This window comes from Zosterops lateralis (assembly GCF_965231275.1).
Source record: "Zosterops lateralis genome assembly, chromosome: 7".
Lineage (NCBI taxonomy): Eukaryota > Metazoa > Chordata > Aves > Passeriformes > Zosteropidae > Zosterops > Zosterops lateralis.
In genome coordinates, this window is record NC_139767.1 from 26289121 (window position 1) to 26316045 (window position 26925).

The 26925-nt window shown below is 35.4% G+C and overlaps 1 protein-coding gene across 2 annotated transcripts in view; it reads left to right on the forward strand.

Moving 5' to 3' along the window:
• The window catches only part of PTPN4 (protein tyrosine phosphatase non-receptor type 4), a 111480-nt gene that overhangs the window by 36428 nt on the left and 48127 nt on the right, over positions 1-26925 (forward strand). For both annotated transcript variants that reach the window (XR_014590518.1, XM_083865005.1), the window contains exons 2-10: positions 4287-4441; positions 10987-11094; positions 13947-13989; positions 14086-14164; positions 17872-17916; positions 18163-18215; positions 20259-20379; positions 21460-21547; positions 22448-22536. Coding sequence is in view for 1 of the 2 variants with exons in the window: in XM_083865005.1 (XP_083721131.1) it covers positions 4287-4441; positions 10987-11094; positions 13947-13989; positions 14086-14164; positions 17872-17916; positions 18163-18215; positions 20259-20379; positions 21460-21547; positions 22448-22536 (781 nt within the window). In the remaining variant the exon portion in view is untranslated. The remainder of the gene's footprint in view (positions 1-4286; positions 4442-10986; positions 11095-13946; positions 13990-14085; positions 14165-17871; positions 17917-18162; positions 18216-20258; positions 20380-21459; positions 21548-22447; positions 22537-26925) is intronic.

A 26925-nucleotide genomic window follows, 5' to 3' on the forward strand; every position in this document is an offset into this window, starting at 1 on the left:
CTTGAAACCTGAGCTCAGGCAGGAAATGTACAACTTACTCCCTCCACAGACCTGAGAGGTAAGTGGAGTTACTTTGCAGTAAAGAGTTCTGTCCTTCTCCAGTTGCTGTTGCAGCATGTCCTTTAGATTGTTAACTCACATACCTAAGTATTACATGATTAGCAGGAGACACTGAAAAATTATAAGCAAAAAACCTTAATTATATGTGAAGATTAAGTCCAGTTTAAATAATCCACTTGCATGTATAAAAATATTTTAATGTTAAGTGGCTATGGCACTGCCCGTGACATGGATATGCACACACAGTAGTACCTTAAGTTAACCTGCTGTTTAAGACAGTTGTTTTCAAACTGGTTTTTTGGTTTAGTTTCAGCCTTTGTTTTTATTCCTATTTCTTTTAGGGATGCAGATTTTACGTTGGAGCTTAAAGCAGTCCTCTGTTCCATACTAACATTAGCTATAATATTTTTATTGCAGAAGTATGCAATGAGTGTAGCTGAATTTCTGTCAGATTTTCTCATTTTATATATCAATATTTGTTAAGAAATCAGCTGTAATTTGTAATCTTATAGGAAATAACTAGCCATCTCACTATTTTCCAATATTTTTCAAAATTATAGCAAGAATGGCAATATGTGTTTGGGAGACTTATCTGTCTCTATTATTGGTGCATGTATTTCTGAAAGAAAGAAGTAGTAAAGATGATACGGGTACAGTTTGGGGCCAATTATGTTGTAAAACAAGTGTAAGCAAAACCAGTAATTGGAGGGTCTATCTGTGCTTAACAACTGCATCCTTTTTGTTAAGTGCACATGTACTGATAGAGGTTTAAATATGGGTTATGTGCACACGCTTGGCCACAAAGCAGTTCCGTGTAATAACCCTGGCAGATCTTAGGAGGGGGAGTATTTTTGAAAGTGCATGTGATGGTGAAGGTGTTTTAACATATTCCCTACATACTTCCATAGTTTCTTTGCCGACATATATGGAAAGAGGAATTTTGAATGTGGGTTGCAGAAGACAGTCAGTCTTTTGTCACCTTCCTCTCTATTACTTTCATGGCTGTTTTATTTCCATTTTGTAGATACATTTCAGGATTTTAGTCATACTTGTAAAACTGTGTTCTGTAGTTGCAAAAATCTCTTAGTTTCATGCAAGAAACTTGTCTGCTATGAGATGGTGGTTCCAACTACTGTGTATTTTATGGTGGGACATGGAATATAATCTTTCATTGCATAATCTGAAAGTAGAAAGCAGTTTTTTAAGTCCATGAAGAAAACATTAGTGAATGACTGATGTCCAGCATGGTGGGACTATGGGCTTCACACCAGAAAGATGCTAAACTCCAGACTGGGGAACAGCATGAAAAGTGTGTGTGTCCTATTTTTGTTTGTTTCTTCCTTAAAGAGAGTGGAGAAGGTGTTGCCCTTCCAGCCTGCAAAGAACATGAAACTGTTGTTCTGGCCCTATACAACTGCTCCTGTTTCCATAACAAACTCATATACAGTGCCTTCTTTCTTGAATTTGATCATTTCATTTATGAAATTCAGTTCTTGTCTGTAACTATGCAGTGTTTTTGGTTGGCTGGAGCAAAGATGGTACGTGTTACAGCAAGAACTTTGATAGATCTGCAGGTTGGGTCTGTTGAAGGGACAAAGTGAATGGTTTCATGGTGTTAAAGGATTTTGAGGGTCACTAAGGGATGATTGTCTCCTTGCTCACTCTTACAGATTTTTTACTGTGTCTGAAACCTAGTTTTTTGTCTAGTTTAAGTCAGTGTTGACAAAGGAAAAGTATTGCTGGTTTTGTCTTGATCAGCAAATAAGACAAAAATAGAGGAAAGAACAGGAGAAAAAGTGAGATTTACCTTTTTCTTCTCTTAAAAGATGATGGTTTCTAGCTCTTAACAAGTCTTTTTTTTTTTCCCCTCTGCTGCAAAACTCTATTGTTGAGTTAGATTCTCCTAGCTCACTACCCAAATAGATTTGTGAGGACTGCAATACTTATTTGAAAGCTGAACAGTTGTTTGTGCACTAGTGATTGTGTATGTGATGAAGATTACACTCACTGTTTCTTGGTCAGTTTGTTACTTTTTCAAATCCTTGTATGATACACCTGTCAAGGGGTTGTTTCTGTGGTATGAAGAAACTGGTTTTAATCAAATTGTGTGCTTTTCTGAAACCTCTTGAGTTTCAGCTCAGCAGCAAATACCATCCTAAAAGTTTGGCTTTGGTTATCAGTTGTGTATCTCCACTGATAGTGCCAACCTTTATGCCATTATGACTAGTAAGGCTTTTAGATTGTGTCTATGTGGCAAAACACTGAAATGTTACGTGGTTGGCCCAGGTCACTGGTATGGAGGTTCAATTCCTCTTCAGTGTTTAAAGGTTTTCTCCTGCTTTTTAATTTTGACATCAGTAGAAGGTATAGCAGAAGCAGCCTCTCCATGAGGAGTTGTCAGATGGATTTTGTTTATAGGCTTTACTTAAGAGTTTTAATGTTTGTGACACAATTTTTCATAAATTTGTCATTAAGACAGTCATTAATTTAGCAGCTGGTAGCTTTATCTGGTGTCTGTATCATTCAGTTTGTCATGTTGGTTTAGCAAAATAAAAATAAACTTGCTGTAGTTCTACATGAATAAAGCATTTCAGTTCTGAAGCCAGTGACTGACTAGCCAAAATAAAAAAGCTGTCAGGTGAGGAAGCAACTACTTGTTAATCTGAAAATGCTGGGTAAGTCAAAACTGAATCATTTTGCAAGGATAAATGATCATCAAGCAGATTTTTTGATGTCTCAGGTGTGTGGTCATACTCAAGGAGCTAAAGACATGATCTAGAAAAGCAAAGTAGCTCAGGGATTTTTAGGGCAGTTGCTCAGGAGGTTGTCTGCTGGCAGTGGAAAGATGATTGAGCCGCAAAGTCACAGCTTGGTTCTTGGTCTTCCATTTCCCCATGAGAGCCCATGTATCTAAGTTACCAGCTATTTAGGAGGGATTGATCTTTAATTTCCTACCCCTCCCTCTTCCTTTATGTGTATTGGAGCACAGGCACCTCTTATGATCCATGCAAGCTCTCTAATCACTGCTGAGATGTTTGTCGTCTGCTAAATTCTCCTCTTTTTTTAATCATCATATGCTGCCTTCCCCCTCCTCAAATGTGAAACTGATGTGTAGATGTGTTTGAGGGCTTCATAATCTTATACAAGATAAGGAAAATCAGTCATTTCCTATTTGGTTTTGAATATACCTGTGTTCTTTTGCTACTCTTAGGGTATTTTAATTTTATGTCTCAATATATGCTGTACTTTAGTTATGAAACTTTGTTTGCTTACGCCCTTGTCAAAGGATGTAGAAATAGTTTGCTGAGTGTGTAATTAAGTGAATCACAGGCCCTGATCCTGTGAGGCACTTGAGAAAGTAGCTGGTATCATTGGATAGAGCTGATAGCTTCAGGGGGGCACATGAGGACTTTGCTGGACTGGGGCTGGATGATAATCATCAGATCTTAGATCTCAAGAGTGAAAATCAATTCTTGCATATTATTTATCGACTCTCAGCTTAGGGCGTAGACTTGTGATGGTCATGGTTGCTTACTGAGAGGGTGAGAATTGTTTGTGCTCCCAAACTAAGTGTGTAAATCCAATCAAATTGACATAGAAGATTCAGTAGTTTGACAAACATTAAATTATTCATGTTGTAATTAAAAAAACGGGGGAAATAAACAATGCTAATGTTTTTGTTACCACTGTGCATTTTCATGTTTTATGATTTTACAGTGAATGTACAGGTCTTCCTGCAGAATAATGCATCAAGGTCTTGTGTGTTTGCTGTTTTCTTTTTTCTCTATGAAGCTTTTTATGTAATAATTTTTTTTTACTGTTTTGCACTGAAATTAGTTACTTAATTGCATCTAATATCAGGAAGCTGGTAGCCATGATGTCCAGCAATTACAATGCCTCTTGAATTGAAAATGTTGTGAATCTTTAAAAACAAACCAAAAAAACTAACGAGAAAACAGCAAACCCACAAAACAATCTTAAAATAGGGAGGGTGTGGACAATTGGCAGAAAGTAAAGGACCAAGTATTTTGGTATAAGGTTGTGTTTTAACATGCAAGATATTGCCTTGTTACTGGCTACTGTGAATTTAGTATTCATTTTTCTTTTGTCTGTAATGGAGTTTTTAAATAATGGACTTGCTGTGTTTTCACCTTTCTTTGAAGTGAGACAGTCTTGTGTTTGCATTTTTTGTCTCTCTTTAAATGTAGTGTTTGTTTTTCCTGCAGACCCTGTGTGGACAGTAATGACCGCACGTTTCCGATTGCCTGCTGGCAGAACCTACAATGTACGAGCATCTGAGCTTGCACGAGACAGGCAGCATACTGAGGTGGTCTGCAACATTCTTCTCCTGGATAACACTGTACAAGCTTTCAGAGTTAATGTAAGTAATGGCCTTATTGCAAATCAGTATCTGGCTTATTGCAGATCAATATCACCAGCTTGCTTTCCTTTGCTGCATTTGTCTGGCTGGAGTTTGCCTTACATACAGGGTTAATTAGAGAATAAAAGGGGAAGTTGTGTTCAGGCAGGCATGCTTGTACACGTGCACAGTGTTATTGGGAACTTAGTCATTCTGGCATCCTCTGTGGTGCTAACATCTTCATTTCAAAATCCAATGTACAAAGCATAATTTATTTCTAGTAATTCTCTTCATGGATTAAAGTTGTCCAGTGGAAATGGAGGACAGTTTTGCTATTGAGTTGAATGAAGCTTTTGTTCTGCCGCATTCTGGTTTTTGTACTTTGAGCACAAGTGAGGTGGAGTGGGAGCTCCTTGCATAGCTGTGTAGCTGACTGTGTTTAATCACCTGTATGGTTATTCTTGGTCACAGCTGCCATCTTAGAGTATCTCCCTGCTCTTTGCTTTTCTCAGGTAATATTCTTGTTCTGTGATTTTCCTCACTTAAGCTCACCATCTTCAACTACACTATTAAGAATGACAGGAGGGAAAATGGAAAGCTGGTTGCTTAATACTGAGAACTGTTAATGGGAAAAAATCAACATCTTTAAACATGAACCTGGAATTTAAAATAGGTTATTCATTTTATTTTCTAATGAAAATGTACATGGTCTTGTGTATATGTTACACAAGTGCAACCCTTTCTTTCAGCTTCCTGAGGGAAAAAAAAACCCCATGAAGAATAGGCAAGGACCTCACAAGAAACTATTAAAGCATTTAAAGTCATCTCTGTGTGAGAACAACCAGAATTCCAGAGGAAAGAAGCTGTAGATTTTCCTGTGGAAGTAGAACTCTGCTTTTACTTTAAAAGCTATAGAATTGATGACGTAGATGCAGAAATGGTGAAAGTTAACAGGTGGCATAATAACTAAATTTTTTCAGAAGGAAATTGAACTTCAGCAAATGCAGTGTAGGAATATCATATAAGGCTGTGAGACTTCAGATGGGAAGTGAGGGAGAAAGTGAAGCAATTGTCAAATCTATGTGGACAAATCTAATTCAGACCATTTGAAAAAGTTCTAACACTCAGTAATTATATTGAATTCTGATATGCAGTGTTCAGCAAGGATATTGATATATTTGAATGTTTCAGGGCAGATTTGTGAGAGGGATTGCTTTTTTCTGTTCTGTAATCAGTGGTTAGAGCCTGCAGCTGCTGATCAGAAGTGAAATCTGTTATCTGGCCAAAACTTGAAAGGATCCAATGTCCAGAGGCTTAAGGTTCAGAGGCAGATTTGGTGGTTATTTGTTTTAGCTATGTCAGTCAAGATGGAAGGGTTTAGGATATTCTCTTGAGGCATTTTTGTAGTTCATTCAAAAAATACTTAATTTTTCTTCTGAGTAGTAAAGTGTGGGAATTTTGGATGATGGAGATGAGGGACAGATTTTTAAAGACTTTAATTTATTAACATCAAGCCTCCTTTCCCTTCTGGGATAATTTTTTTCTATATTCTTTCCCCTTTTCTCTATCAGTTAACTCCTTGCTATCAGTTTCCCAGTCTATACTGCCTGCCAAGAAGCAAAATGTAGCTGGTTATAAAGCATTAGAAGTGCATAAGAAATTGTAAATGTTGTCATCTTTGCTTTCAGGTGCATGAGTTTTTCATTCAAGTATCTGTCTTGTGGTTTTTTCTTATGAAGAAAATAAGAAGTGGGAAAAATAAGGAGTAGTAGGCCAGTAGCTATGGGAGATGTGCTTCTTTTCGATCTAGGTGATCAAAATCTATATGTTTCTAGAGGATACTGGTGCCTCTCAGAAAAGCAGCTATAAAGCCTCAAATGTCTGTTCTGTCTCTTCCAAGAAAATGTTATGTAATATGTTCTTACCACCTCCCTAGTGTACTAAATATTTTAGTTGCATGGATCATGCTTTACTGCTTATACAGATCAGCCTGCAAGTTTGTCTATTAAAACTGAGTCTTGGGAATAAAAAGTTCCTTGGTGCTGAACATCTTGATCTCATGTCTTAGCCTCAATCTGTTTTTTCACAAATAGGGAGTAATAAAGTATTCATTCATAGCAAATGTAACCTACATGCTCTACAGGTTCTCAGGTTTTATAGCTTTGTTTTACTTTATTGTGGTTGACACTATACTAAGCCATAAATATTTATGGACTTGTTTTCGAAATAGGAAGAACAAAGATAACATCAAATAAATTAGCACCTTTTTTTTTCCTCCTGGTGATTGCTATAGGTATTCTGTATGCTAATGATTGTAAAAATTAATCATCTGGAGGATGCAGTGGTGTGTTAATAAAAATGTACTCAAATGCTATTTCTTCTCCAACAGCAAAGTGCTGATCACAGACAGTGTCTCTTGATAGTTTATGTGATGTTCTAAGTTCACATTTCAACCAGCCCTTTCCATTGATCTGCAAAAAGGCACCTCTGTGCTAAGCCTTATCTTGTAGAGAGCGTAACAAATCAAACCAGATAATCCCTGTGGATTGGAGCCAGAGAAAGGCTGCATTGGTTCCAGGCAGAAGAATCAGTTGGAATTAACCTATGCATGTATTTGAGCAGTACAAACCCTTTCTCTAAAATGCTCTGCTTACCAAATGAAGAAATCCTCCTTCAATCCTCAAAAGCAGACTTCAGTAGAACATGTAGCTGGAAGAAAGGAGGCTGATGTGAGTTAACGACATGATCAGGGTGATTTGCATTACTGTAAAACTGTTTCTTCAAGATCAAATGACTTTAATTAGTTTTAATTACTTGTTTGAATACCTAAAATTATGAATTTTCTGTGCAGGCTGGCTTACTTCTGTTCCCTAAAAGCCAATAGATAGATGTGGGGATAATACTGAACTTGAGGAAAAACTAAGTCAAGATACGCGAGGTGGGTTGTTTTGTGAGCAAGGTCAATGGTCATGGACAAATGTTTCAATTTGTAGCCTCAGAACTCTCTTTAAACTTAATGAATTTGCAGTCTAATGGAAGTAAAAATCTAAAAACCTGTAAAATAACTCAAACCCAATAAGAAAGGAACAGACCAACCAACCAACCAAAAAAACCCCAAAAAACCAAAAAAACCCAAACCAACCAAAAAACAAACAAACAAACAAACAAAAAAAAAGCAAACCACAAAAATAACCCACCAAAATAAAAAAAAACACCCCCCTGTAATTTTAGGAGTTAAATTTTTTAGTAATTTAATCTTCAGCATTACTTAGATACTTGCCCTTTTTTCTTTGACAAAAAAAAAAAAATAAAATAAAATATATATAGCGTCAGGTGTATTAGGAACAGGGACAGTTGTGCACTGTTAGGGAATGCAGCTCCTGGATCAGCAGCCCAGGCACTGTGGTGAGCTGCAAGGGGAAGGGTTTCTGTGTTGTCAGTGGTGAAGGAGCAGCACAGCCTCCCTCAAACGTGTGAGCAGCAGAGCTGTGACCTGCTCCAGGAAAGCCCAGAACCTGTCATCCCCTTCCTCTGTCATCAGAAGTCCAAATTTTTTTGGGCTGACATGGCAGCAGTCTCGTGGTGTTTGCTGTGTGTGCAGCCAGTTCTGTTGGCAGCAGCAAAACCAGCATGTCAGTAATGCAGACTGAGGAGAGGGTGGTAGTTGGTGAGCAGGCATCAAACCTGGGTAATTACAGCCGTCTGCCTAAATTTTCACACATGGTGTTTGTGAAAAAGTGACAATCATTCTGCAATTAAAAATGAATCTGTATATATCTAGTGGTATTAGATGATAAATAGTTCATCAAATGCAGTAAACATATTGATGTCTAGTGTTTATGTCAAATTTGCCTAAAAGGCCAGAATTTGTGTGACATTCTGCCTCCAGCAATGACTAGTATGTACACATAACCCTCTCATTCTTCAATTCAGAGAAAAAAATTGGACCTTCTTATGTCTAACTCCTGCGGTTTTGTTTTAGATAGTTCCCATTTTTCATACGTTTTCATTATTTCTTGTTTTATGAGGAAATAATGTTTAACATATATTTTAACGTGTGTCTGTAGCAACAAAGCAAGTTTCCTTCTATGCTCATCTACACTTATTTGGCTTGCTTTTTTATTAAAAAAATCAGATATTTAAACTTGTTATCATACTTTTCATAATTTTGAACAGCTACTCAATGTCATGATAGTATTACAAATATTTTGGATCTTTCTCAACAAGCAGAATTGTGACCTTCACCTGCTTTGGCAAGCTGCAACATCATTACATAAATATCAGAGACGGGTTAAGCTAAGGTCTGGTTTTGCTAGATGCTTATCTTTATTTTGCACATAAAAAGTAAAACATTGTGATCCAAACAAATGCTTCATGTTGAAACCTGTCTTCTCTTACCAAAGTTGCTGCTTAATTGCAGGAAAAACATCTTCTTTGTGGCCTTGGAATGATGTTCTGTATTTCTTAATTCAAACTTACCAACAAATTCCAAGCTTTTTCATTTGGAAACAGCTATTCAGTATTTAAGAAATAGTATACATTGGCAGGATTGGATTGGAAGAAAGCTACAGAGATGGTATCTGCATGTTGTTAGAGGAAGTAACATATCAGCTGTGGTAATTGCAGGTCTAAACTTAGGTTCCAGGCATCTCCCATTTTCTGGTAGTTAGTTACTGTTATAAGTTCTTAGTTTGTGTTCTTATTTAAATCTACGTGGGAAAAATGCCAAAAGGCAATTAGTGTTGCTATGCAATTTTAAAATTAGCTTTATTTACTGTAAAAACTGTACTGATTATTGATTTAGTTCAAAATATAACAGTCCTATTTTAGTAAAAATAAAAGTGACTATATTTGGATTGTATATTAAAAAATGCCTTATGCATTTATGCTGTTGTATATTTATTGTGTTAACATCTGGTTTTTTCTTTGCTTGTTTTTAGAAATTTGTAAAGCAAATTTTTCAGTGGTGGACTTTTTAACAACAGTCCTCCTACATTTCATAAGAAATTTTCTCTGCATCATTAAAAAAAATAAGGTCTTTTTCGAAGTAAATACAGGAATTCTTCGGTCACTTCAATTTAGCCAAATTTGTGTGGGACCTGAAATATATCCCTTACATAATTTCAATTCAAAGACATTTGCAGAGTTATGGGTATGATTGTCCTCCTGGAATTATTTCAAGTATAATTTGTGGATAACTATTCTCTTCTTTTTTTATTATTATGAAATAAATTACCATGCTTCTTGGAGTTTTTAGGCTGAAAGAACTGCCTCTGACAGTTTATTCAAGTTCAGTGTAATTTAATCTGAGCAAAAAAGTTAGTTTTAATAGGATACTCTTAGATATTAGCAGATGTCTGAAGGTAGATTTGTAGATTTTTCTCGTGTATGGATATTAATGAAATTCTTACAACCGTATCTTCATCTTTTAGTTACATACTTGGATTTTAACAGCTGTAAAGGTGAACTGTTATGTAATCTCTGTGTGAAACAGGGTCCTTTGGGAGAAAAACAGCAGACGGGGTGGTTTAAACCCTAAAATATCTTATTGCCCACAGTAAACAAGGCAAGATGTATCAAATCTGCTGTAGCTGCAATAATACTTGGCACCTAGAAGATTATTAGAAGCTTCTCTGCTTGGTGACAGAAAAGTAGAAAATCTGGGTGAAAAATGTCTCAATCATCTCTTTCATATTTCTTCTTGTTTGACAGTTCTTGAAGAATTTTGCTTGTCTTTTGTATTTCAAGATGCTATGACACTTCTAACTTCTTTGGGAAACTCCCTTCAGATTTCACCAAATGTATTTATTGAGTCCTGTCATAATGACACCCTCAGAGTTTCAATTACTATGTTGGCAGTATTTTCAGGTTAGGCAAAAAATTGCGAAGTACTAGCAACTACAGATTCTTTTTATATCAGTTTGTGGGTAACATTTGTCCCTGTAGTAGAAATCAAGTTTGTTCACTTGACTCTGAAGGGAAGTGTTGCTGTTACTCAATTACTTTGAGTTAATTCATTTAGAGTGAAGTGCTATCTTAGAATGTATGTAAATAACACTTGTTGGTTAGATATTTGGCTGTTTCAGCTGTCTCTGCCATTAAACTTTGGAAACATTTTCAATATGCTGGTTCATTTAAAGTCAGGATAGATCTTCAGATAAGGAAGGATAATTTGTATATTTTGATTCAGTGACCCAAACAAGATTCTTGTTTGCACCGAGTTCTGTGTTAATTCCTGAACTTTTTTCTTCCTTTTCTGTGCTCCTTTTAAATATCAGATTTGGCTAATGAAAGGCTTTCAGAAATAATCATGTAGCTAGCTGAGAAGTGAGAAGTTCTTACTGTCAGAAAATGACTGAGAAGAAAAATGATTTCCTTACATATGTTTCAAAAAGAGATGAAGCTAGTTTAAAAATAGTGCTGCTGGGATACACTTTGTGATATTTAAAATAGTGCTGCTAGAGCTCATCTGAAAGAATTTATATGTGCTCTACCTGCCTGTAATCTATGTGTCTAGTTATATATATTTACTGATTAAAGAAAAGGTCTGTATTTGTTCTCTGCAGAAACATCATCAAGGCCAAGTTCTGTTGGACGTAGTCTTCAAGCATCTCGATTTGACAGAGAGAGATTACTTTGGTTTACAGTTGGCTGATGAATCTACTGATAACCCTGTAAGTTGACTCTGTTTTATAAGTACAGTTTTAAAACTCACCATCATGTTCGTCCCTGCACTTGGTGTTGTTTAAAGAGAGGTAAATAGAAACCATTGCAAGATTGTGCCACCTTCCCCAACTGTCATTTGTGAGGGTCTGTATCATCTTTAGTTATGATAAAATTACATGTAAATAGTCACAGGTTTGGAGTAAAATACTGAGTTCTGTGCTTATGAAGTAATATCTTAAAAGGATTTTGCTTGTTTTATTGTATCTGTTTATTAGATTGCATTATCGTTGTCAAAAATAGTAAATATGTTTTAAATTTGTTTTGTGGTTGTTTTTGTCACTAGGACTTACGGAAAAATGAGGGGGTTTTAGATTGTCATGTATGGAGTTTCTGTTTCTAGCCCAGATATCTGGTGATATCAATAGTACAGTCTTTGTACAGTCCAGTATCTGACAAAGGCAGTCATCTCATCACCTTAACAAAGAAGTGACTCCCTTGGAACTGCATATTTACGGTACTTCATGGGCTTAATTGAAAGGAAATTCTACACAACTGAGACTTTGTAAATCACAAGTTGAAACCAAGAGATGCAAATGGAACATTCACTGCACTAGTTACAGTGGTCCTTTTGGGATCTTGATTGCCTAAAGAACACTTCTTGGATATTTTCTTTTTTAAGTATCAAATGGTCAATGCTTGTTTTAAAAAATGCAATATAAGACTGTTCTTTACCTAATTATTCCTTATAAGACTGTTCTTTACCTAATTATTATTAGATGTGTAGCACAGTGATGGGGTCAAAGCTTACCTCCCAACTTCTGCATCAAAGTCAGCTACATTCCCTTGTTGACAGTTCTGTTAAGACATTGGTGGACTGCCTCTGTAATTTTTTTTCAGGCTGAAGAAACATAGGCAAGCAGAAGAAAATGTTGAAATATTTTTCAGCTTTATTTAAGAAGTATTTTATTGAACATTGCTCAATATTTCACTCAACATTCAGAAATTTATCTGGCTTTCCAAAAGGTTGACCTCTAAGCTCTCTTTCTTTTAGTCTATCTGTCTGGGAGCAGATGAACACAACACTGTAATACAAGGATCTGATTAAGGGTTAGTTGGAAAGAATGACTTTATTTTTAGAATTTATTTGATACAAGCACACACTTTAAAGATTTGTTGTTGTTGTTTCTTACCATTTTGCCTCTTCAGCACATATCTAGCTGCCATGAAAACAATGTGTCAGAGCTAAAAACAAATATTACCAATAGTAGTCATGCAAGCTTGGAGAATTGATGGGTTTGACTAATTTCAGGTTTTGATACACGTTTACTTTTACTCTTGGTTCATTCTGACAAGGAAACCATATTGGGTTAACAAATATTCTAGTTACTTGTGAAATAACACAGCAGAATATTGCTAAGATATAGTTAATGCAGCAGCAGATAAAGATGATGAGGAAAAGGGGATTTTTTTCTAATTGAGTATGAAACCTCTAGCATTGTGTTTAAACATGGATCTCATGAATTGCAGAACGTTTGTGGTTTTTTATAATATTACTATCAAAGTAGAAATCAAGTATCTTTCAACATGTTTTTAAAGATTCTTGTATAAAAGGTCATATATATGACACCCTGACTAGAGTGTTCTTTAAGCTTTTACATTTAGTCATAAAAGTTAATTGGTCCTGTACAAGGCTCTTTTGTTAGATAACCATGCTTTTGAGGCTGTATCAAACTGTCTCTTTACGTTCTCTTGAGTTAACTACTACAAGGATACAGAATGTGGATCTAGTTATCATAATTTGTTATTCCTCATGAACAAAATGACACAGGACTAACTTCAGATCCACAGTGTGCATCAGGTAGCTCAGGTACCTGTGTGTTTGCTTCCTCCTCCCTCACCTGAAAAAAAGAAAAAGCCCTGTGATAGGTGTGAAGGAGTTGTATGCTGTACTGGATTACGTGTCTGTCACTCCATAGGAACTGTGCCCATGTAACAGTTTCCTGAGGCTTGTGGACTTGCCTTGCAAGGCAGCACAAGGCATTGAACAGTATTTATACCAAAGATACTTAGGAGTTACCTGGGCTACGTTGGTGTGTACAGACTGCTGGGTTGCTGATGGGCAGTGGTTTAAACAACTTGCAGAACTTTCCAGGCAGCCATACTTTTATCTGAAATTTGCCACACTGATTTTTTTATGGAGCTTTGCCTGTACACAACAGTGTTCTCCTGTAGAAATGATTGAGATTTGGCACTGTTGAGTAAAATTATTCTGTAGTCCTTATTCCAGGAGGCTGAGTGCTGAGTCTCTGGCTTCCAAGATCCAGTTAGTGATGTGCCAGTGATGACACTCAGGCCAACAATTTGAGCCAGTGGGATCACTTCCTGGATGTGCCAGACACACAAAATCTAGAGTCAGAAGTACTGGAAGTAGTTCAACAAATTGACTTCTGAGTAGGGTAAATGAGCCTGCTTATAGCTCTTCCCTACCATAGGTACTTCTTAAAGAGTAGCTGACAGTTGTTAAACACGGCATAGTTGGGTTCTGACCTCTTTCAGGCTCTTGTGACAATCATAGAAGCAACTTGAAGTAGAATTACTGCTGTGAAACAGGTATCTGGACAAGATAGGTTAATCTTGGGGAAAGAAGAGCAGTAGCAGTTGTTGATGTCTCCAGAATCAGTAGTAAGCCTATGTATGCCAGTGAGGCATACACGTGTGTACCAGTTATTATGGAGAATCACTGCTTTTTGGGTAAAAGACCAAGTAAAAAGTAACAGAAAAGCTCTAGTTTCTTGATGTATAAGGCTGTGATTTGTACTTTGTTTCTCTGAAGATGGTGTTATAATTTGTCTCTTTCCAGAGGTGGTTGGATCCAAACAAACCTATCAGGAAACAATTAAAAAGTGAGTAATGTATGTATTTCATCAATTCATCTATTGTTATTATGCTATTTTTCCAGGGTGCCCTGATTAATTAGAAATAACTTTTCTTGACCATAGGAGGATCTCCTCACAGTCTGAACTTCAGAGTTAAGTTTTTTGTAGGTGACCCAAACAAACTCCAAGAAGAATATACAAGGTAGGTCTGGTTGCTTTGTCAATAAACTACTTCTCTAGAACAGTCATTAATTTCTTTAAGATATAACATGGAGATTTTGTTTTAACTCATTCTTGTTGAATGTACAAACTTCTAAGTTTTGTCTAATAATTACAGATATGAACTATGCAGTTGTACCAAATCAATACAAAAAAAAGCTTCTGTGAATAAACTTATGAATTTATATGCAAAGTGAAGTAACTACATGAAGCAAATACTACAAAATAGAAACAGAAAAGGGAAAATAGAGAAAAGAGGAAAAACTTAATATCAGTATTTACCAATAACTACTAATTTAATTCTGTCCTTTCTTGTGTTCTCATTTGTGACTAAAAAATTGCTGAGCATTCTACATTTTTTTTACACCTTCCTCCCCAATTTTCTGCTTAGTACTAATAAAATTAATCTCTCTGTGGTTGTAGTTGTAGTTTGAATCATGTAAGCTTATTTTGATAGCAGTGTGTTGAAATCTGTTGAAGAAAATGCTCAGTGTGAATCAAAAATCAGAGGCTTGTGAATTGCAATTAGACCCTGAAGAAATGCCTCAAATTTTCCATTTTTTTAATTACTTCTGGCCCTCTACAGAAATGGCATAAATTGACAGATTGGAATTTTTGGATGTCGGCCATTCTGAAAACAGGTCAGCCCCATTCAAAAAAGATTATTGAGGATAGCTTTTGAAACCTAAGTACCAAAACTGTGATAATTTGAGTCCACATTTGTTTATCATTTCCTTTGATTTGTCATATTTTGGACAAAATTTTGCACATCTCTATGCAGACAGAATTCACTAAAATGAGTCCCAGAGATCCTGGATGAGACTTTGTTTTACAGAAATATTTACTCTAGGAAAAATTGGCAATTTACTCTATCAAAATAATGAAGAACATGTTTTTTAAATTAAAGGAAAATATGTAATTTTCCTGAGGAGATGAAAAAAAGGATAAATGTTGATCACTGCGAAGTAAACCGTAAAGGAGAAAACTGGAGAAGTGCTATTCTCTAAATACAAAGCTACAAACACCGCTTCTTTTAAATGAGAAATAATGTATGGTTTCTGTATCTAGGTCAGCTCTGCCTTTTTTGCTAATAGGCCTAATTGCCCCTGAGAAAACTCATTTGTATTTGGAATTATTATAAAGAGAGTGATATTATCTGTGGGCTTTTTTGGAGTGAAGTTAGGATACCATGTCACAAATACGGATCCTTTCACGTATTCCCACCTCAAAAAAGGGAAAGAAAAGAAAGTGCAAACTTCTGACAATTCCCCTGCAGCTGAGACTGTTCCAAAGTGCTCAGTTTTTACAAATTCCATAGGAACAGAGGAATGGCTTGACACGTGAAGCAGTATGAGGAGATGTCAGGGAAAGGTTCAGTGCGAGCTCGTGTCTTCTTAGACCTCTGTGCTCTCATAGGAGCAAAGCAAGTTTGAGTGCCCCAGGTCAGGAGAGGTCAGCAGGAGCTCAGTGTGTGCTGGAGAGCTTCGCTTCAGGAGCTTGTCTGGGGAGGGAATGAGGCTTCATTAGTGCTCCTCCTAGCAGGAAGAATGGCTTATTAACGTTGACTCCATTAGCAATAATTCTGTCCTGCCCTTTTCTAGCTGTAGCTATATAAGCAAGATGAAAACATGGTATTGCAGTGCTGCCTTTGTTGCTTTAGTGGAGTCTGTTGTTCAGGCTTTTGCAGATCTGCTTTGCTAAAGCTTCTATTGATTTCCCATTTTGCTCAATAATATGTGAGGCTTCAGTGTTCAAACTGGGCTGGTTGGCTAATAAGCCATTAACCTCTCTGTTCACTGGGAACAGTGGGCAGAAGATGAACTCTGCTTGGTGTCCCTTAATCAAGATGTCCTTTAAGTACCATGAAATATTTTTAATAAAGCTTTATACCAAAAAAAAGGCAAATAAAATGGAGGTGAAGCTGTATATTTGAGCAGAGATGCTCAAGCAGAGCATGTGAAGCATATCCATTTAATATATAAATTTAAACTGTAAACTTGTAATTTATTGTATTTATTAATCAGTGAAGAAATTTGCTTTATCTATGTTTTTTTTTTGTTGTTGTTTCAACATGCATTTTAAGTTTTTGAAGTATTTTGAGATCTCTAAAGCCTGGCTGATGTCTAAGTTTTAACTTCTTGAGGTTAATGCCTTTTAAACTAAGTTTCCTGCCTTTCTGGTCAGTTAAAGAATCTCTAGATGGTTTTGTAGGAGTTGAGCACATGGACTAATATTTGCTTGTCAGTTCACAATATTTTCCCTCATTTTCTTACAAACATGGAATGTTTTACCTTTCTACTATTACATAGCTTGTAAATAAATGGATTTCTCTGTGTGTATTTGTAAATTTTTGTGGAAACCTTCAAGTGGTAGATAATCCACTTTCTAAAGACTACACATTTGTGAGAAGTCATATTATGTGTAATAAAGTGATATATTTTGGCTTTATTTCTTAGTTGAAGTTGTTATTGGGAAATAGTTAATATTCAGTGCTTTTCATTAGTAATGTTGATGTTCATAATGAATGGGTATAGCCCAGCTTTTAAATCAGAACTACACAAAGGAAACCAGATGATTATTATAATAGTAATAATGTAGGGTTTAAATTTATAAGAAACCAGGAATGATGTTTAAATTTGCCACTCAGTGACTCTTTGATTAAAAAAAGATAAAAGGCAGCGGAGACAAATTCTACAGCAGTTTTTATCTTCTGTTACAAGGATTTTTCTTCTGAAAGTTTAAGCTTTTGCTAACATCCTGCCACCTTGATAAATCTTGTTTGGCACCCCACTGCAATCTCTAGTTCAGTGAAGCTTTGTAGCAGGTGTGATTTGTCACTTGCTGTAAACGTTACACTGTTTAAAAATTTTCTAAAACCTCTGACTGAAATACGAAGGAACTAAATTGAATGAACAAAAGATTCATTCTGAGACGTTAACAAAATATTTGGGTTTTGTTGGAGAAACAAAGGAAGTAATTTACAGGGAAATTTGTTTGTACTTTCTGGCTTGTTGGAGTTTTTAAGTCATGGTGTTTCTCTGCCCTTGTTTGGTGGGAAATAGTTTTTGTTTTAAAATGTTTGGCTGTTCTTTTCATTATATCCATCTCCTTCCTGACTTGAAAGAGTGGGCATGGAAAAACTAGATGAATTGCTAAAACAAGCTTTTTTAACATCATATTTAAAAGAAAACTTTAGAAGCTCAAGGGAAGTTAATTGAGAGGTGTTTGATATAATACAGTCTAAAAATTTTCTAATAACAATGTAATTCCAAAATACTAAGAATAATTAATATATTAATTTATTTGATACAACAGTATCAACTAAATACTCAGAATAAATCAGTTCTGTCTACCTGGAGTACAAATCATTCTTATGAGGGTACCTCCATACACAGCTGCAAACTTCAAATTGGGATTGCTGTATAAAGCAGAAAGAATGTGAAATTCATAGCCTTTTAGTGAAATATGATGTATAACTTCATAGCCTGTAGGTCATTTAATTTGAAAGTTGTATTATTATTTTACTAAGTGAACTTTCATTTCTTTTCTGTTAGAGATTAGGAAATAGCATGCAAAATGTCAAGTGTTAGTTTCGCACTAACTGAAGGCAAATTACATTAAATTGATGAAAAATTATGGAATAATTTTATTTTTAATTATAGTGTTTCTTTGTTTGCTTTTCTAAATAAGGTACCAGTACTTTTTGCAAATTAAGCAGGACATTCTTACTGGAAGGTAAGACATTTTTCTTGTGTTAAACATTAAATGCAAATCTGGCCAAGAAAAAGTTAATAATGAGAGATTTTGCCTGCAAAAATAAAAACATATTAAGAATAAATCACTGTGTATGCAAGTAGAAGTGTTTATAATAATTACCTGTCAAATTTGTCCATAGACTATAAAAGACTAGGGTTTTCAAAACACCTAAATGTCATATGAAATATGTAATTTTGTTTATTTATCATTTTAAAAACAAAACAGATTGCCCTGTCCTTATAATACTGCTGCTCTTCTGGCTTCCTATGCTGTTCAATGTAAGTATAATTAGTTTTCATGTACTTGTTAGTACTGAAATATGTAAAAAGTCTTATTGATCAGTTTCTAAAGACTGTACGTTGTATAGCATTATGTTGTGGTATTTGTGGGCATGGTTCTAATTTTCTCATGATTAGGGAAATTGATTGGTTGTCCTCCCCCAGAATGTTTTGCTGAATTGGATATGGAAAAAAAACTTTAAAGCCACGCTGTTAGAAAACCCCAAATCAATACTCTTTTATTCCTGTGTATTCCGAGGTGTGCAATTGTGGCTTTTGCCTTGAGAATGATACTAAAAAGTATTTCTTAAGACATTAAAACCTTTTTAATGTACTATACAATGAACCTCCAAATAGCTGTGGAAAAGGGAGTTCTGGTCCTATCTGGCCAAAAACTTCAATAACCGTTGTGGCAATTTTAAGTCATCCGGTGAGTAGATGAGTCTTGAAAACTGAGATTTAGTTTCCTTCCTCACTCAGTTTTTCTTCATAAGCTTAAATTAATCAATTCTGATATATTCATTCACATTCATTTGGTTTTTCTACTGTCAAAGAACTTACATCCACATTAGTACTTTGTATACTTTGTACATATCAGAGAAATAGTGTCCATGTTAATATTTTCATAAAAAATATATATAGTAATGTTAATGTCATATTTTATGCATGGTTTTGCTCAGTGGTCACCTTTTTCTAGGTCAATGAATAGTTTCTCTTAAACAAAACTCACAGACTTAAGCTGCCTAAAATATGTATTGCAAATGCTGTCATGCCATAGGGATTTGTCTTAGAAGAGATAAAGTATTTGGTAACAGGAACTATGAAAACTTGATAACATTTTTGGGTACTAATAATGCAATATGGGGTTTTTTGAAATATTGTAGAAGTGGTGGGTATGCACAGTGCATTGTATTTACATTTATCCATGAGATCCTGCTGCCATGAAGTTCTTCAGTGTGTGAAGCTCTATATAATGATTCCTGAACCTACCTAGTAATAAACTTCCTGGATTCTTTATAAATACATGTAAATAGCTGATCTCAGTCATGCACTCTTGGATTTCAGCAAGGAGTGCATTCTGTTTTAAAACCTGGTTCGATTTTCTAGTTTTTGAATTATTCAGAGTACGATCTGTTTGTGGTGATGCAAGTGACCAAGAATTCTTTCCTACCTTCCCTTCTTTTCCTCATCCTCCTGCTCCATAAAGTGCCTTCATCCTCCTTGTCAGTGCCACTAGGCCTGCCCAGGATCCTATATCACAATATATTACTGTTATCTATTCACTTTTCATTTTATGTTTCTTATCTATCACTGTAGATATGTTACATGGATTGCAGATATTTAAAGCTAATTATTTTTTTTACTGTAGTTAGAAAGTCTCAAACAATTTCAGCACATGTTGTTTATATGTTGTTTTCTGACAAAGGTGATTGTAATTTATTTCTTGTAATTTTAGGAAAGTGTTACAAATTATGTAAACACACTTTTTAGTAGTTTTCAGTAGAGTAGTTTCAATGTGGGTGTATGTATGTGTACTTTTTTCCATACATACAATTGAATGTGCAAAAAATATTTTTCTAATGCTTCTGAATGTATCTTGGTGCAGAATGAGTGGCTGGATTTTGCAGATCTTAATGACAAAATAGCAGTTGTGTTAAAAGAATTAAATTGTGTAATCACATGAAAACAAGCAAAGGTAAAATAATAAGAGAAAATTTGAATACTATCCTATATATATATATATCCTACTTAGTGCTAGCTGTAATGACAGTATTTATGGATTAATTTGTCTGTTAAAAATTAAAGACTTTACAAACTTCCTTCATAAGTGCATAATCAAAGGTCTCTCTAAATAATCTCCATGATATTCACTGAGAATATGACTGTTTATTCAAAAAGGAAAACAAGAGTTGAAATGTCTTCTCTATTTTTCTTTCCTGTGGATCATAAATTATGTGGGAGCAGACTCGTGTGAATTTGGGGGCATTGCACAGTGCCAAGCACATCAGTGATAAACAATAACCTCTCTTTTTAATATTTTAGCCGAGCTGGGAGACTACAACCATTCAGAAAACTTGCCAGGCTACCTCTCAGAATATTCTTTCATCCCTAGCCAGCCTCAAGACTTTGAAAAAGAAATAGCAAAATTACATCAGCAGCACATGTAAGGATTTACATCAGAAGATACTGACTTTGTCAAATCCTGACTGCTGATGCTGTGCTATTACATAAAACAAAATAGTATTTTTTCTTAAAGGTTTTGGGGTGGGGTGGGGTGTTGGGTTTCTTGGTTGATTGGTTGGTTTTGGTTTCTTTTAAGATAATGTGATTTCTTTTTTTTTTTGTAGATTAAATACCTGTATAATAAATACCATTGATGGTCTGTACACAATATCTGTATCTAAATTAGCAAAATAATGAACAGGTTATGTTAAAGGTACTCTGAAAACAGTATTTGTGCCTATTATGTAGGATATTAACTTAGCCGGATATATTTTCTTTAAGTTTTTTTTTTCAGTCTTTGGGAATGTTCTGAGCATAAGGGCTTTGTTTTCATGATGCTCTCACCAGTAAAAGAGTTACTTTAGAAGTAACAAAGTCCTTTTCTTCAATATCTGATCTTTTCTGTGTGCGAGTCTGTGACCTTTCAGAAAGAGGAAAAGGCAATGAAGCAATGGAAAATATTTTTTTTTCAGTATGTAACATTGTAGTACTTTCCATTGATGGTTCCTTCCTATTTTAGAGTTTAAGTGCCTTTTGTCAGTTAAAGTTAACAAAATGTAAGCAATATGTATAAAACATTTGCTTGATTGGGTCATGTTGTTTGCTTTTGAAACTACAGAATGTTATATGAAATTTCAGATTAAGGCTTAGAAAATTCTCTTAGCTGGGGTAAAGACATTTGAGTGAGTTGATGGTAATTTAAGTTTAAATTACCAGTGCCAAATACAGGATTGTAAAACTAATTTCCAGATTCTAGGGCTCTACTAACATTTAAATGATAGAGTGCATTAAAATAAAATGTGTTGTGGGCTCTTGTCAAGATTTCTGTTCTTTTGAAAACATAAGTTCTTTCCTGTTAAAATTTTTGGGGTACAGTCTGTTTATTATGAGAAAGGAAATTCAGATTTCAGGGTGGGGATAGAGTAGTAAAATGAATGCAGATTTTCTGTCTGCACTCACCTGGGGAGCCTGATGTGGGAGTTCATGTTAGAAAATTTCTGATTTAGCTGCTTTCTTTCAGAGGGTTGTCTCCTGCAGAAGCAGAGTTCAATTATCTCAATACAGCGCGTACCTTAGAACTTTATGGAGTTGAATTGCACTATGCAAGGGTAAGTTTGGATGAACTAGTGTTAAAATGTAAAAATGTATTCCTTTGAGATTTATGGAAAAATACAGTTTTCTTTTTAGTGAGCCTTCCTAGCTTTTGCTTACAAGAGAAAATAAAAAAAATATTATCTTATTCGGTGCCTAACTGGGATTTACTGATTGAATATCCACTGTTTCACTCTAGTGAGGGTATTGCTTAAATTTGTGCTTAGTTATGTGTGTTAATCAGGTTGAGCTTTGTTGCCTTGAATGCCAGTTCAGTTGGCAACTGGTGAATAAGAAAAATGTGCTTGTTAAGTGTCTATTTGATATTTAAGGATCTGTCAGCTTTAAAAATATTTTATTTGGTTCCAACTAGAAAGTTGGAATTAATTTGAAACATACCCCACCTAACTGCTGACTATTGCACACATATTGATAGTTCTATAGCAGGTGTTTGATTAGAGTGCAAAGATATTCCAAGAAAAATGTGCTATTTAAATATGCTTACAATATTGTCTGTTTTAGAATCTCTCCTCTCTGTATTCTGAGATTGCAATTTCCTTTCAGGTAGGAATTGAAGTTGCTGGTTGCTTTTAGTGTAGCAAATGTCAAGCCTGTCTATTAGTGCTGCTGTTCTTAATAGACCAGAAATATTTATTTCTTCAAAGTTGGTAAAAGACCAACTAAGATCTAAAAGATCTAACTTTAGAAATTAAAATTTTGTGGTAGCTTACATGAAACTCAGAGCAAATATTTGGGTTTGTCCTAAATAGGAGGGAATAATTTAATTTCTTATTTGTCTTATTAAAACATATTTCCTTCCACATTAATTTGTGTATTTACAGAGAGATGAGAACGAATATGAGGTTTCAAAAGATATTTATACTGTTCTTCAAGTATTTTTCTCTTTTCTTTTAAAGGATCAGAGTAACAATGAAATAATGATTGGAGTGATGTCAGGTGGAATACTAATTTTTAAGAACAGAGTACGAATTAACACCTTTCAGTGGTAAGTACAGCTGTTTGATGTTTTTATTTGCTATTTCAAAATATTTTTACCACTCTTAAAAAGACTGTAACTTAAGTTGTATCATATCATGTTGAAATTATTTATCTTATGTGCTATGGGGAATTCTGTGGTGGGGTTTTTTCCTGGTCTGCATGCTGTGCTGTTAAACAGCTTTGAAAGTCTAATGAAACTGTAATGAATTTCAATACTATTTTTCTTCAGGAGTTTGTAAGCATACTTTACATTTAATTAACTATATAGCCAGGGCCAGTGTGATGATCTAGCTTACAGTCTTAAAAGAAACAGTTGAATGGAAAAATAGTAACCTGGAGATTGACTGCTCTTACCTGTTTTGTGACCTATAAATTAATTGTACTGTGTGTTTGAAATTTAATGTAGTTATGGTACTTGTGAATAACTGAGGTGGATCATTCAGGATATTGTCATCTCTTCATCTGTAAATAATCATTTTCATGTTATGATTAAACAAGTGCATTTACTGCAGAAAAAGCTGTCATTTATTCCTTCTCTTAACTGAAATAGTTTTAAAGTTGCTCTGTGAAGACGGAGTTATTCCCAATAAATATCCTAGCTTATTTATCAGTCTGAAGTTGGGATCCTGTTCTTCATTCATATAAGATCAGGGGTATCTATGAGAAATCTTGTTTTGTGCTGTGACTTCTGCAATGCTCTTTAGAAGTGCTCTATAAGCTCTGAGGTGCTCTGTAGAAGTTACATCACCTTTCTACAAAATGCTTTTCGTAGTTCCACAGAAGGAACCTTTCCCTTGGTTTCCTTTGCCAGTTTGGAATCCACTTTGGCAGCCTTATTACTTGTGTCACTGAGTTGCTATAGCTGCATTCTGAGGGGGTGAAGTCAGTGATACAGGATTATCATAACAGACAGTAGTTCACCAGGCACAAAAGCTGCTTGTTCTGGAGAAATGATCAGAACTGTTCTTTCACTACTGATTTTGCATTTTTGTTTGCTGCTGATGTGCTTGATCTTTTCTGCAACCCTGTGAATTTCTGAGATATTCTGGTTTTCTATGCTAAGCTTAATCTCAAGGTTCATTGTAGGATGTTACATATTTTGTGGTTTACCAAGCTGAGAAACAGTGTCATTGGTCAAATTTTAGTTGCTTTTTATAGAGAAAGAAAAAACAAAGCTATATCTAAGTGTTATCTGCAGCCAGTACAACTGAACATGGTGAATATTTTACCTGTATTCATTTGAGGAAAAGTAAGTCTTTTTTTTATTATTTTTTTTAAAAGAAAAGTAATTACAAAGCATGTCAATTTCCAGTCTTCAAGGTTATTGGGTAAATTAAAACTGGATCTTGCAATGATAAACCTGAAACTACTGTTGCAATCAGTCAGACCTGCCCTTATAATAGTGACATATTCCAGGAAAGATATCCTTCGTGTGGTGAGTTTCGAGATGTTGGAGCCATTTCTGGGCTAAGGCTGCTTTATAAATGGAATGCTGTAATAATCAGGAAAGTTTTACTTCAGTCTGATTTTACTGCTGTTATTTTTGGGAAAACAGCAATAGTAGAAATAGGTTCTGTAAAGCACACTGGTAAATTACTGAGTACGTATGATCTAAGTCATAATTAAGCTACATGTCCCTAATGGAAGTTGGAGGTTTCTGTGAGTTTTGCTTCATATTGTTTGCATGCCAGGGATGCTGATCTAAATTCTTAGTGTGTTTTTTGTGTGTGTGTAATTACCTAAACAGTTCTTCTTTGTATTCAACCATATCAGCTGACACCAGGGATATTAATTTATTGCTGTGAAGACTATAGTTACCAACATAATTGGTCTTTACAAAAAAAAAGAAAGAAAAAAGAAACACCCTTCCTCATTTCACACTGTTAGACGCTTTCTTTTGCTATGAGTAATAATTTGAAATACCAGTTTTCCACAATATAGCTCAATAATAGACTTATTACCCTTTCTTTCTATCCATAATCATGCTACTGCTCTTGTGCCACTAGTACTGATACGTCTTCTTTTTGCTTCCACTTATTCTTGCTCCTATGTAACTGGAGCTGTGTAATGTCTTTCCAGTGCCTTATGGGTTTAGTAGATATTTGGATACCTGTTTTTCAGTACTCCTGAGTTTTGAGACAAGTGGAAGGATAGAAATGCATATATGTGGGAGGAAATAAAGATTCAACTGTATTGCTTAGAGAAGAATCAAGTAAAATGTCTTTGCCCTCGCACTCATAATTTGATATTATATCTGAATTGCTCATTATGAACCTTTTGATCGTGGGGAGAAATGAAACAGGAGAAAGACAAGTGAGGAATAGGGGAAAACAAAGGACACTGCCTTTTATCCCATGTGTCCTAAGTTGATCTTCCTGTATTGTATATAATCTTCCTTTCCCTAGACTTTGCTACCAGGCAGAGAGACCTGGGAATCCAAGGAAATTGAAGACCAAAGGAGATCATGGAGCATGTCAGCCTTTCCTTTGTTACTACACCACTTGTTCAGCAGCTGGAAATGTGCTTTCCTTAGACTGCTGTTTGTGGTTGATGTAGCTCTGGAAAGCTTTGTTGACTTTTGCATCCAGTGCCAGTTGCAACTGCAGCTGTGCTGTGGATTTCCTAGTTTATCCCAGAATGATTAGGTGGTACTGTCTTCCTCCATTGGTCATCTGATCCTTCTTACACATCTTGTACATTTCCTTCTGTGTTTGAGCCCAGTGAGCAGTTCTGAGTGCATCTTGGCTAGCCTCTTCTTCATGTTTGCATGTTTTCCAGCACGTCAGGATTGTTCTGGATTGAGAAGATTGTCCTTTAAGACTGACTATCTGTCCTCTGTTCCTGTGACCCAAAGGCAGCTACTGTAGGATTTTGCCTGCCAAAACTCTGAACAAACTGGAGTTCCCTCTCCTGAACCCATGGTCTAGTCTGCTGCCTGCCTCCACTTTCTTTCAGATCTCTAGCTTTGCCATGTCTCAGCTGCTGGAGCCAAGTTTGTCTTTGGCTTCTAAATCTGGACAATCCTTTCTTGTAAGTTGGGCTACCAGGAGCATCTTCCCTGGGTGACTGGTCCAGAACATGTGTCCAAGAGGTCTTGCTCCAGCAATTTGCTGGATTGGTCATTGCATTACCACTCTTCCAAGGGTTGGGGTGGCAAAGCCCTTGTGAGAATCAGGCCTTGGTACCATAAGACTCCTTCCACGTGTTTGAGTACAATCTGCATTCTAGACTAGGATTTCAAATATCTCTTCATTTAAAAATATATATTTTATTATTTAGGATATCTGAGGTGACTGTAGACAGGAAAATCGTACCAGGAAAATGTTGGTGCCTGTCTGTTCTTATGCTTTTCCTTGGATTTGCAGCATTGCCAACAATCAGAGAAAGAAGTCATAGAAAGAAAGAAACATGCCTTTTCCTTGGGCTGAGTATGGATGTGCTCATTCAGTGCCTAGCAGGGTATTTGCAGAGCATAGGAATTCTCTTATCTGCTGTATTTTTTTGAAATAGCTGGGAAATCAGCTTTTCTGAGTCATTTCTTTGTACTTGAATGGTGGCTCTTTTGAGTTGAGTTAGACCTCATTGGCTAATGTTACAGCTTTGAGTCTGTTCCAAATGGTTTCAGGCTTAAAAGTCAGCTGACCTCACTCTGTGAGCCTACATTATGGGATGAGATTAAAACCCTGTATGTATTATTCTTATTCTCTTTGAGTTTGTAAATCACCAAGGGCATTAATTTCTTTAGCAAAAGAGGAAACCCCAAAGAGTGAAAGATAATAAATGTTTTTATAAATGGAATAATGGCTAAGTAAATCTGATATGTTGCAAAGTGTATGGAGCTCCATTTTTATAAAAGGTATATATTAGAATGTTCTTTTAATTGCACTGTACACCAAAATATTAGAAAAATTAGTAATAACATGCTTGTTGATTAACTGCAGTCTAAATAGTCAAATTTTCTTTTTTCTGTTTTTCCCACAGTTGGTCTGTTAATGATCACTAGTGTCTGTTCTATCCAGCAAATATAAGACCCATCCTACATTACCCTTAAGCAGGTTTTTTCATGGGAGGTTCTAAGAAGATTGATGCATTGCCAAGGGAATAATTTGATTTCAGTAGATAAGATGTAACTCCCCTTTAACTTTCAAATCTTTAAGAAATGAACTCTGATAATAAATAGGACAGTTATTGCTGCTGCCTTTTTTTTTTATTGTTAACTGTTAAACTAATAGCAGGACTGGGAAATAAAAAGGAAATGTAAAAATATGTAAATAAGCATAATTCAAACATTAATGTTCACAGAGTGTCTTTATGTTACTGCAGATAAAGACTCTCACAACAAATTAATACATCCCACTTAAGTTCCTGCTCTGAATAATGCCCTGGAGAAAAATGT